Source organism: Oryx dammah, unplaced genomic scaffold (genome assembly GCF_014754425.2).
Source record: "Oryx dammah isolate SB20612 unplaced genomic scaffold, SCBI_Odam_1.1 HiC_scaffold_26, whole genome shotgun sequence".
NCBI lineage: Eukaryota > Metazoa > Chordata > Mammalia > Artiodactyla > Bovidae > Oryx > Oryx dammah.
Genome location: NW_024070210.1, coordinates 92,520,576 through 92,533,420, shown reverse-complemented (window position 1 = coordinate 92,533,420; position 12,845 = coordinate 92,520,576). Strand labels below are relative to the sequence as shown.

The 12,845-nt window shown below is 37.4% G+C and overlaps 1 protein-coding gene across 1 annotated transcript in view; it reads left to right on the top strand.

Moving 5' to 3' along the window:
* AGGF1 (angiogenic factor with G-patch and FHA domains 1) overlaps positions 1-12,845 on the top strand; it is a 44,606-nt gene that overhangs the window by 16,463 nt on the left and 15,298 nt on the right. Inside the window, exons 6-8 of the mRNA XM_040225925.1 lie at positions 7,219-7,549; positions 8,641-8,752; positions 9,911-9,962. Of these exons, the coding sequence (XP_040081859.1) occupies positions 7,219-7,549; positions 8,641-8,752; positions 9,911-9,962 (495 nt within the window). The remainder of the gene's footprint in view (positions 1-7,218; positions 7,550-8,640; positions 8,753-9,910; positions 9,963-12,845) is intronic.

The following is a 12,845-nucleotide window of genomic DNA, read 5'->3' as shown; positions in this document are numbered from 1 at the left end:
CTGACCTTTTCGAGTCCTGTGGCCACTGCTGAGTTTTCTGAATTGGCTGGCATATGGATTGCAGCACTTTAACAGCATCATCTTTTATGTTTTTTAACTATTCCCTAAATGTTTGGTAGAATTCACTTGTGAGGTCATCTGGTCCTGGATTTTTATTACTTATGAGATTTTTGATTGTTGAATCATTTTCATTTCTGGTAAATGGTTCATTGATATTTTTTATATTATCCTGATTCAGTCTTGGGAGACTATGTTTTTCAGGATTTATCCATTTTTTTCTGAGTTGTCCATTTTATCGGCATATCATTGTTCATAGTAAACTCTTATTTTTTTATTTCCGCAATATCAACTGTAACTTCTCCTCTTTGATTTCTGATTTTATTTATTTGGGTCCTTTTTGATGGCTAAAGGCTAACAATTTTGTTTATTTTTTCAAAGAACCATCTCTTAGTTTCAGTGACCTTTTTTCTTTTTTTTAATCTCTGTATCCTTTCTTCTTCTTCTTTTTTTTTTGTCTGTACCTTGCAGCTTGCAGGATCTTAGTTCCCCAACAGAGATTAAACCTGTTCCCCCCTGCAGTGGAAGCACAGAGTCCTAACCACTGGACCTCCCAGGAATTTCTTGTATCATTTATTTCTATTCTGACCTTTATTGTTTCTTAACTTTGGATTTTTTCCTTCTTTTTCTAGGTCCTTCAGCTGTAACGTTAGATTATTTATTTGGAATTTTTCTTATTCCTGAGTTAGGCTTGTGTTGCTCTTAACTTCTTAGAACTGCTTTTGCCTCATCCTATGGATTTTAGATCATTATATTAACATTTTCATTTGTCTCCAGTAATTTTTTAAAATCTCTTTTTTGAGTTTACTAGTGACCAGTTACTTGTATAGTAGCTTGTTGTTTAGACTCTTATGTGTTTTTTGCAGTTTATTTCTTATAGTGGGTTTCTAGTCTTTCACTGTTGTGATTGGAAAAGCTGCCTAATAATTCAGTCTTAAATTTATTTATTTGAAATTGAAGTATAATTGATTTACAGGATTGTGCTAATTTCTGCTATACAGAAAAGTGACTCAGTTATACACACATACATATTCTTTTTTTAAAAATATTGTTTTCCATTATGGATTATCCCAGTAGACTGGATATAGTTCGCTGAGCTATACAGTAAGCCTTTATTTATCTGTTTTGAATGCAGTAACTTGCATCTACTAACTCCAGACTCCCAGTTCATCCCCTTCCCTCCCTCTCTCCCCTTTGGCAACCGCAAGAACGGTCTCTCTGTCTGTGAGTCTGTTTCTGTTTTGTAAAGAGGTCCATTTGTGCCACATTTTAGATTCCGCATGTAAGTGATAGCATATGGTATTTGTGTTCCTCTTTCTGACTGACTTCACTTCGTGTGATAATGTCTAGTTGCACTTCAAGCCTTAGTTGCTTGAGGCTTGTTTTGTAGCCTAGCATGTCATCATCTTAAAGAATGTTCCGTCTTCACTTGAAACTAATGTGTATCCCTGCTGCTTTTGGATGGAATGTTGTCTGTGCGTCTGTTAGGTTCATTTAGTCACATGTATCACTCAAGGCCAGTGCTTCCTTACTGGTTTACTGTCCAGATGATCTGTCCATTGAGGAAAGTGGAGTGTTAAAGTCCTCTACTACTATTGTGTTGTCAGTTTCTGCCTTTATGTTCATTAGTATTTTCTTTATGTACTTAGTAGGTGCTTCTATGTTGGGTACATAGATACTTATATATACAGTTGTTATATCTCCTTGTTGGCTTGATCCCTTTAGCATATGAGATGCTTCTTTGTCTCTTTTTGCTGTCTGTTTTGTCTGACATAAGTGTTGCTCCCCCAGTTTTCTTTTTATTTTCATTTGTATGGAAAACCTTTTTTCTGTCCCCTTATTTTCAGTCAGTGTGTGTCTTTAGATCTGAAGTAAGTCTCCTTTAGGCAGCATATATGTGGGTTTGGTGGCTCAGACTGTAAAGTGTCTGCCTCCAATGCGGGAGACCCAGGTTCGATCCCTGGGTTGGGAAGATCCCCTGGAGAAGGCAATGGCACCCCACTCCAGTACTCTTGCCTGGAAAATCCTGTGGATTGAGGAGCATGGTACGCTACAGTCCATGGGGTCGCAAAGAGTCGGACACGACTGAGCGACTTCACTTTCACTTTTGTTTTTTTTAATCCATTCAGCCACTCTTGTGTCTTTTAATTGGAGCTGTTAGTCATTTATGTTTGAAGTAGTTATCGATAGGTGTATATGTACTGCTGTTTTGTTGGTTGTCTTTCCTTTCTGGCTCTGTTTCTTTTGCTCCCTTCCCCCGTGACTTGATGACTGCCTTTAGTGTTATGCTTGGATTCCTTTCCTTTCTGTGTATCTATTACTGAGTTTTGGTTTTTGGTAACCATCAGATTCATTCCTTTTTTTTTTTTTTTTTTAGATTTTTTTTTTTTTATTTTTTTTTTATTTTTTTTTTTATTTTCCTATGCGGCACTAGTGGTAAAGAACCCGCTCTACCTACCAGTGCATAAGACATAAGAGACCTGGGGTCATGAAGGTCCCCTGGAGGAGGGCATGGCAACCCACTCTGGTATTCTTGCCTGGAAAATCCCATGAACAGAAGAGCCTGCAGGGCTATAGTCCATAGGGTCGCAGAGAGTTAGACATGACTAAAGCAACTTAGTATGGTGCAACAGCACATATATGTGGTTATTTTAAGTTGATGATTTCTGAAGTTTGAATGCATTCTAACTGCTCTCTGTTTTTACTGTCCTTGCCCCCCTACATCTAATTTTTTGTGGTCATATTTTGTGTTTTTGTTTTGTTTGTCCCTTAACTGCATATGTGGCTATACATGGTTTTACTACTTTTGTCTTTTAGTCTTTCTAGGTTTTTAGGCTTTATCAGTTGTTCATCTGCTGCCTTTACTGTACACTTGCCTTTACCAATGCGATTCTTCCCTTCGTAAGTTTCATATTTCTAGATGTGGTTCTTTGTTTTCTACTTAGAGAAGTCCCTTTAATATTTCTTGTAAAGCTCTTTTAGTGATGCTGAACTCTTTTAGCTTTTGCTTGTCTAGAAAGTTCTTCATCTTTTCTCCCAATCTGAAGGATAGCTTTTCTGGGTAGTGTTCTTGGTTGAAGGTTTTTTCCTTTTATCACTTTGAATATATGGTGCCATTCCCTTTTGGCCTGACTTTTCAGTTCTGCTGAAAAGTCAGTGACAGCCTTATGGTAGGTCCCTTGTGGATAACTAGTTGCTTTTCCCGTGTTGCTTTTAAAATTCTTTTTCTTTAATTTTTCCATTTTAATTATATTTTGTCTTCATGTGAACTGCTTTTGGTTCATCTTGTTTGGCACTCTGTGCTTCTTGGACCTGAATGTGTTTCTTTCCCCAGGTTAGGGACATTTTCAGCTATGATTCACATACGCTTTGTGCTTGTTAGTATGCTTGATGTTGTCTAGAGGTATAAACTATACTCTTTTTTTGTTATCTCTTCAGCTTGAGTGATTACTACTCTTTGCCAGATTGCTGATCTGTTCCCCTATATCATCTAATTTGTTGTTCCTTCTAGTATATTTTCAATTTCAGTTTTGTATTCTTTAGCTCTGTTTGGTTCTTCTTGATGTTTTCTAACTACTGAAATTTTATGTTCATTCATTCTTCTGAGTTTGGTGAGCATCTTTGTGTTCATCACCTTGAGCTTTTTATCCAGTAGATTGCTTATCTCCATTTGTTCTTTTTTTTTTTTTTTGCTGTGATTTGACTAGATTTTAATTGTATTCTTTGAAGTATGGGAACATCTTATAAAGTAGTGGAAAAATCCCTTTTAAACCTGTATTTTGGAAGAATGTTCTTTTCTGAGGTTATGTCTTGTATCTTTGTTGAGAACGTATTCCTCTGTCTCCTCACTGGGCTCTGTTCACTGTATTTATTTCTGTGTGTTAGGTAGACTTCAAGGTGGGTAGGTTGTTTATGTTTCCCATCTTGGAGAAGTGGCCGTATTTAGTAGACCTCCTCTGGGGCCCAGGCAACGTGTGCCCTTCTGCTCACCAGAACTTTTTACTTGGGGTGTTCCCTCTGTGGGCTGTGTACATCCTTCTGTTGTGGTGAGACTGATGACTGTGGGAGTGCTGGAAGGCAGGGCTGGCCCTCGCCCTGGCTGGCTGCGAGGTTGTGCCTCGTGTGGTGACTGCAGGCCCAGTCGAGAGAAGGGTAGCCTTCCTGTGAGGTTGACTGCATCACCCAGGGGCTCAGGGCTGTTCCTGGCCCATTGGACGAGTCCCTGTGTGGCTCTCTTCTGGAAAGCCAGGGGCTTGTGCTGGCCAGCAGGTGGGCAGGGCAGGGATGCCAGCACTAACAGACCAGAGGAAAGATTCCAGAAAGATGTGTTCCAATGCCACTGCTACTGGGGGTAGAACAGATTCCCCAAAACAGCTGACCCCGGCTCCTTTCAAGCTGCTACCTCTCTGTTGAGACTCAGAACATGTGCCATCTTACGTGTGCCTTAAGAGCTGAATCTTATTCCTGTATCTCTCCAGTTCTCTTGAACAGAAGTTCTGCTAGTTTTTCAAAGCTGTATATTCTAGGGGCTTGTCTTTCCAGTTCAGGATCCCCAGGCTGGGGAGCCCCATTTGGGCCTCCGTCTCCTCACTCCTTGGAAAGAACCTCTGTGCTTGGGATATCCCTTCCATTTGTGGTTTGCCAACATAGGGGTATGGGTCTCCACCTCTCCTACCCATCTTGTGTGGTTTCTTCTGTATGTCTTTAGTTGTGGAAAATCTTTTCTGCTAGTGTTCAGGTAGGTCATTCTCATAGATAGTTGCTCTGTAAGTAGTTGTAATTTTGGTGTGCCCATGGAGGAGATGAGTTTAGGGTCTTCCCACTTCACCGTCTTGGCCACTTCCCCTGTCCTTGAAATTTTATCTCAATTCTCTATTTGATTTGTTTATTTCTCTATTATCTTTACTGACAGTACCTAAGAATTGAAGAGTAAGAAAAATGTCGAAAATTATTTTTCTTTTTTTTCAGAGACCTCTGTGTAGTGAGTCCTACCTGTTACTAGTCATTGAACTGTTGGAAAGGATGTGTTAATGAAACTAGTTCTCCCAGCAAAGCAAAGAATATATAGGGGTCCTCAAATGACCTTTTCTGACAAACTAGATGATGAAATTTGATAGTATTCTGTGAGATTTTGGTCCAGTTTAGCTCTCATAGCCATTCATCTTTACCATCCTCCTGTAAAAATATGTTAATTTAGGACAAGGACTTAAGAAAAATACTAATAAAAATTTTGAATTCCCCAAGGATTATAAAATGTAGTTGTGTCACATGGGAGGAAACCAGTTTTAGGACATCCTCATCCTTTTCTTGAGTTTTAAGATACTCTTGGGCCTCACTTTTTGGAAGTGCAGAGTATACGGATGGAGAAGGAAATGGCAGCCCGCTCCAGTATTCTTGCCTAGAGAATCCTGTGGACAGGGGAGCCTGGTGGGCTGCTGTCCATGGGGTCGCACAGAGTCAGACACAACTGAAGTGACTTAGCATGCATGCATGCCTTGGAGAAGGAAATAACCCACTCCAGTATTCTTGCCTGGAGAATCCCAGGGACAGAGGAGCCCGGTGGGCTGCTGTCTGTGGGGTCACACGGAGTCAGACACGACTGAAGCAACTTAGCAGCAGCAGAGTATACGGAAGGAAGGAAGTAGGGTGAGGAGATTAGAGTAATAACTTGAAATGTGCATATATGCCTGATCTAGGCCCTGGGCCTTTCTTTTATCTTAATGGATATTTATCTAACATTCGGGACTGACAGTTTTAAAAAGCAGTACCTATTTCTGTTTCGCTTATTTTCTTCTACATGTGTTGTCCTATAAACAATAATAATAATATATAATATTGGAAGCTGCTTTTCTTTTAAGCATATATAGATCAGGAAATTTTTTGGCTATAGTTTACAGTGGTCTTTAAAGTTCCTCATAGCTTTTCAGGAACTTGCTCTTGTTATTGTCCTTGGTGAGTTTGTGTTGCTGGAAATACATATAGTTTAGCATGCTGTGAATGTTTAGCCAGTCTTCAAACTGAATTTGTGCTACCATTAAAAATATGTGTTTAGGATGCTCTCGTATTTTATAAAATAACAGCAGAACATATGACTTCACTTCATCATGTTGCCCTAAGGTAGAAAGAAAACTGGAGTGTGTTACAAACTAGAAGAAGGTAACTGCTTCTTCTAAAGTTAAAATAATAGATATGTTCATTTGTCCTAGGGTATGGCCAATATGCATGTATAATAAATAATAAAAGGCTTATGCCAGTTGGAAGTTCAGAATAAAGAGATGTAATTGATTCATCTGTACTATTTTCTGTATCATCAAACTGACTCTATAAAGTATTTTAGCAAAACTTCAGTTCTGATATATTAGGTACTTTAGATCTTTAAATCCCTGGTGTAATTAGTGCTAATTCTTTATGTCATGTATGTTGACTTAATAATTGACTCAAAGTTCAAAAAGAAAATTTAGGTTTAGTTGTTTTCTCTAAGCCTTCACTGTTCTGCCAGCTCCATGTGGTTACTGATCACTTTAAATGTTGCTAGGTTACTTTACCTAGTTGACTATAAACTATACTCAGTTTTGAAGACTTGGTACAGAAAATCCATATAAAGTATTGGTAAAAATTTTTATGCTGATGAAATGTCATCTTTATATATAATTAGTAATATTTTGTAAGTACTGGGTTAGGTAAAGTAACAAAATGAATTTCACCAGCTTCTTTTTTACCTTTTTAATGACCCTACTAGATAATTTTAAAGCATATATATATATATATATATATATATATATAAAACTTGCATTTTACTTTTGACAGCATTGTTCTAGGCTCTCACATGGTCCAAGCAATATGTGATGAGGATATGGATTGGGACAGTTAAAATGATACTAGATAAGGAGAGAAAATTGGGATTGATTTCAAACATAGTCTATAGACTCAGTAATTGATTCCATGGAGTGGTTCAGGAGATGTCAAAGACTTTTGATTTGGATAAGTGGATGGTAACATCATTAAGAAAGGGAACATAATAAGAGGAAGAGGCAATAGAGATAATAGCTGTTGTTATTTCGCTGAACATGTGTTTTCACTAATTCATTGAAACATTTAGGGTTAAACATTATAAGATGGTCATGTTTAAGATTCTTCTCTCCTGTTCCCACCTCTTTACAGAATTTGAATTCAGAAGATCAGAAAACATCCAATATTGAACATATAAGCTGCAGTGAGGGAGAAGATTTTGCAAATGTGAAAAAGAAGGCCAAAATAGACATTCATTACAAAAATAGTCCCCCCAAATATACTGTTCCAGTTAGTGTAAAGACTGTAGAATCTCCTCTCAATGAAAACATTTATAATTCGGCTTCATTTAAAGATGAGAAAATCATAGACACTGATAGTGAGCCTGAAGAAGGTGAAATTACAGACTCTCAGACCGAGGACAGTTACGATGAAGACACTGCCAGTGAAGACAATGCAACTGCAGAAGACACTGAAGATGAAGGTGAGTAAACAGCCGTTATATTCCGGTCACTGTCAAAGTACAGCACAGTAGTTAAAAGTGTTGGTAGCCCATATATTTGCCCAAAAGTGAGCTGATTGTTTTAAAGAGATTATTTTAATAACATTATTAAAAATGATAACTTTGGTTATATTTACAGTAGGGTGTGAATAAATGACTACTACTTGGATCCTAAAGTTCAGTTGCATTGAATGGCCTACTCAGTTGAACAAAAAACCAAGTTACCTACTCTTTCCTAGAGTGCTAAGTCTATTTTAACGGGTTAGATATTTATTGTCCACTTTTATAGTTGAGGGAGGGAAGCCAGTTGCCTTTAAAGAGTAGGCCATTAATTCAGCTACATAGGTATTATGGTAAATCTGATTTTTTTTTTTTACTTGATATAATGACATACTTTGAAAACTCAGAATTTTGTAGTAGTGTGTACAAGCTTAGTTTGTTCTTAATGGAATTTCCTCTCATTTTTTTCTTAAAAAGGTAGACTCAGTTTTTCTAACTTAAAAAATGCTTTTTTTGGGGGGCATATTTTCAAATACCAATACCTTAAAAAAGAGAGAGTTGATTATTTTGTAATTGTGATAGCTGCTGTATATCTTTAGGTTGATTATTTTAAATTGCCAATGTTGTTAAAACTTACGTATTGTGTATGTCACATAGCAGAATTTGAGAAGGTTGTTTTAAACAGAAGGAAGATTTTTGATCAGTTTATTTTAGTTTTATGTATGCTTTCTCGGAGAAGGCAACGGCACCCCACTCCACTACTCTTGCCTGGAAAATCCCATGGATGGAGGAGCCTGGTGGGCTGCAGTCCATGGGGTCGCAAAGAGTCAGACACGACTGAGCGACTTCACTTTCACGTTTCACTTTCGTGCATTGGAGAAGGAAATGGCAGCCCACTCCAGTGTTCTTGCCTGGAGAATCCCAGGGACAGGGGATCCTGGTGGGCTGCCATCTATGGGGTCGCACAGAGTCGGACATGACTGAAGCGACTTAGCAGCAGCAGTATGCTTTCTACTATTCCCTGGGCATTTGTTATTTTTGAGTTAATATTTACCTGTTTCTTTCTTTGGCAGATGAAGAAAAAATCTGGCCTCCATGTATTAGAGTAATTGTAATTAGATCACCTGTGTTGCAGACAGGCTCACTTTTTATCATTACAGCTGTAAATCCTGCTACAATTGGAAGGTAAAAATGTTTACCATTATCGTATTCTGTTTATTTTTCTTATTCCAATTATTAAATATGTGTGGTACTTGTAGAATAGACTAAAAATGATATCCTTGTTCCTCCCTCTCTCAGAAAATATTCTGACACTTACCTTTTGTCACGTGGTTTTGGAAGTCGATTGCAGACATAACTTCATTGTCCCTAAAGCGGTCTGCTGATGTAAAGAGTTAAAATCTTGGTTGATACCTTCCAGAGAGATTTCATCATTTTCTTACCTTTGGTATTGCCTTTTTTTAGGCTTAAGTTACTTATTTAAACCCAGTATGACCTCCTTCTTTGATCCTTTTCCTTTACCCCTATGTAACTAGAGAAGTAGGTTTTAATCATGAGTACGATAATTTCCTTTTTTCCCAAGTGGAAAGGTAATATATCATCAATTCAGGTTTCATACAGTATCTTAATTTTAAATTCTTGGAAAATAGGTATGTTCCTTTTACACGTAGTAATAGAAGTGGAAACATAGTCAACAGATCTGGACTGACATTACTACAAAGGATATTTGGTCCTACTGGATGTTCACTAGCCTCTGACAGATGTACCAAACCAGGGGTCCCCATCCCTTGGACCTGTTAGGAATCGGGCTGCACAGCAGGAGAGGAGCACTGGGTGAGCGAGGAAAACTTCATCTTGTTTATAGCTGCGCCTCATCACTCGCAACACACTTCAGATGTCACTGTTTGCCGTCACCTCCAGATGGGACTATCTAATTGCAGAAGGCCAAGCTCAGGGCTCTCTGATTCTACATCGTGGTGAATTGTATAATTATATCATTCTATATCACAATATAATAATAATAGAAATAAAGTGCATAATAAATGTAATGCAGTTGAATCATCCCAAATACTCTTGCCCTGGTCTGTGGAAAAACTGTCTTCCATGGAACTGGTTCCTGGTGCCAGAAAGGTTGGGGACCGCTACAATTACCTTATGAAAGAGTTAAGGTAATTCCAGGACCTACTTTGAAACATGAAATTTAGAGTAGCATTACGGAAACTGGGTTTAATCTGGGAGACTTGAATCCTAACATATTTTTTAAAGCAAAATTATCTTTAAAAAAGTTCTTTAAATATGTCTCAAAAAGTATTAAAGGCATTTTAATTTTACTTAACTCTGCAGAGAAAAAGATATGGAGCATACTCTCCGAATCCCTGAAGTTGGTGTCAGTAAAGTAAGTTCTTTGATTTTTCAGATACAGCTTCCTCGGTGTGACTTTGTAAATCATCATTTTGGCAGAAAGCTAGGGTTTTTCAGATGAAAAAGAAAGGTTAATTGTCAATATAGTAATGGTAATGAAAGTAATGAAGGTTGTTTATTCCATTACTTGAGAAAAAAAAATTCTCCATCAAAATTTGGATGAACTAAAATAATGTTTAGTTTTTAACTGTCTGGAGCAGGAGTAGAAAATGTAGACAAAGTATTAAAGTAATACCTGTTTAGCAAATATTTATTGAGTGAAGTCAGTATGCTGGGTATTGTGGTAGTTCAAAAATAAATCATATGTCGATTCAGGCTACTTTAGTGCGTAGTTACTTTAAATTTCAGTCCATGGTATTTTTCAACTCAAGAATAATCTATCCTCTACCACTCAAGTCTTTTTCTAGTTGATTTTACAGCTTTTCCTAGTTGATTTTCTAATGGTTTCTGGAAAAAGAGCAGTTGGGTTTTTCAAAACAAAAAGAACAGAGTTGCAACTAAAGTTATAAGATTTAGCTATCAAAAGTCTTATCTTTTTTCTTTACTACATTTTCTGTGGTTTTCCCCCTTCCCTTTTATAATTGTTATTTTTTTTGACCTTTCATCAACCCCATTTTGTTTCTATTTAATGGATTATAATATGATTCTAAACTGTATTTTTGTGATTTTTGTCTTTTTGGAATGAAATTTGTTTTTTCATTATTAGTTGAAAGTCTGATTATTTTACTTTGTTTGGATTCACTCAGAGGGAATGAAGTCCTTGTAATCTTAATTCAGACCAAATTATCTTCCTTTTTTACCTTCTCATGATGCTTGGTTTTTCTGCCTCCAAAGAAAAACCCGTCTATAACTTAAATAACAAAGACGTCCTTCTACTTCAGTCTGAAATGTAGGTAGTTCTCTGGTGGCATTTCTGCTTTTCCTTTCTTTGAAACAAACGTGTCCACTGGTGGGGTAGGTAATTTGTTAGTTGTGTGAAATCAGTTTGACAGTATGTATCACACATATTCAGATATATGAAAAAGTTAAAGTCAAAAAACTCCAACATATTTCATATTAATATTAGGAGAAAAACAGAAACTAATATTTAACCAGTGTATAGGAGAGGATTTTCTAAGTTTAAAAAAAGAAACAAAATCACAGAATATGAGGTAATTTTGAATAATTTAAGTAAGAAATAAATTTAAATGGCAGTCTAAGATAATCAGATCTATATATCCCTTATATTTTAAGAGCTCATACAAATTCATTTTTTAAACCCCACTATGATACCAACAGGTAAATGAGTGAAGGACATAGATAAGTAATTCACAGTAGAGGAAATATGCTTAACTTGCAAAAACCATTCAATATTTGTAGTAATTCAAGAAATACAATTGAGACCAAAGTGTTAGTTTTCATTCATCCCGTTTATTAAATATCATTCCTATTGAGAGCATAATTTAGAAAGGTCTTTGGAATAAGGTTTCCAGTCATAAGATTTGAAGTTATTTAAACTCTTTGATATAGTTTTTCTAAACAACCCAATTGAAAGAAATGTATGAAGGACATGAAGAGAAAATTTACAGAAGATGAAACCCAGATGGCTAAAAATATAAGAAGAGATTTCAGCCTCACCTGTAATCAGGAAAATGCAAATTAAAACCACAGTAATGAAATTTAATTTCACACTTGATATGCTTACAAAAGCTAAAAATTCTGACAATACAAAGTGTTATTTAAAACTGTATAGATCAACGGAAATTCTTATAGATTGGTGTTGAGACTGTATATTGGTCCAACCATTTTGGAAAATGATATGTGTGTGCTTAGTCATGTCTGACTTTTTGCGACTCCATGGACTGTAACCCACCAGGCTCCTGTGTCCATGGGATTATCCCAGCAGCAGTACTGGAGTGGGTTGCCATTTCCTACTCCAGGGGATCTTCCTGACCCAGGGATCAAACTTGCAGCTCCTGCATTGGCAGATGGATTCCTTACCACTTGAGCCCCCTGTGAAGCCTGGAAAATCATATGGCAGTATCTAATAAAGTTTGTTTGCCTGTAGATGGCTTAGCAGTTTCATTCCTAAGTGTATACCCCCAGAGAAACCCTTGTATTGTCCACAGGAAGAGTGCATGGACAGGGTTGTTCATAGAAGCATTTTGAAAACTAGTAAAACCTGGGGAAAAAACCTGGCTGTTGTCATTAAAAGAATATGTATTATAGCTGCTGGTACAGCTAGAGCTGCACTACAGCTAGATGGTATTAAGCCAAAGATGCAAGATAAAGGAGATAAATACTGTTAGCATACATTTGTCCAAGCTCATCAGACTGTTGGAGAAGGCAATGGCAACCCACTCCAGTACTCTTGCCTGGAAAATCCCACGGACAGAGGAGCCTGGTAGGCTACAGTCCATGGGATCGCGAAGAGTCCAACACGACTGAGTGACTTCCCTTTCACTGTTTAGTTTCATGCATTGGAGAAGGAAATGGCAACCCACTCCAGTGTTCTTGCCTGGAGAATCCCAGGGAAGGGGAGCCTGGTGGGCTGCCGTCTATGGGGTCGCACAGAGTCGGACACGACTGAAGTGACTTAGGAGCAGCAGCAGCAACAGTAACGGTTGTGTAACCATTGCTGCAGTCAATTTTAGAACATTTTCATCACTTTGAAAAAAAGTATCATGCTCAATAGTAGTCCTTCCCCATTCCTTCCTCACCTCCCACAGCCCTAGGCAACCACCAGTTTACTTTCTGTTTCTGTGGATTTGCCTGTTCTTCACATTTCGTGTAAATGGAATCATATTAATAATACGGTATGTAGTCTTTTGTAACTAGCTTGTACACTTAGCTTGTCTTCAAGATTCATCCTTGTTGT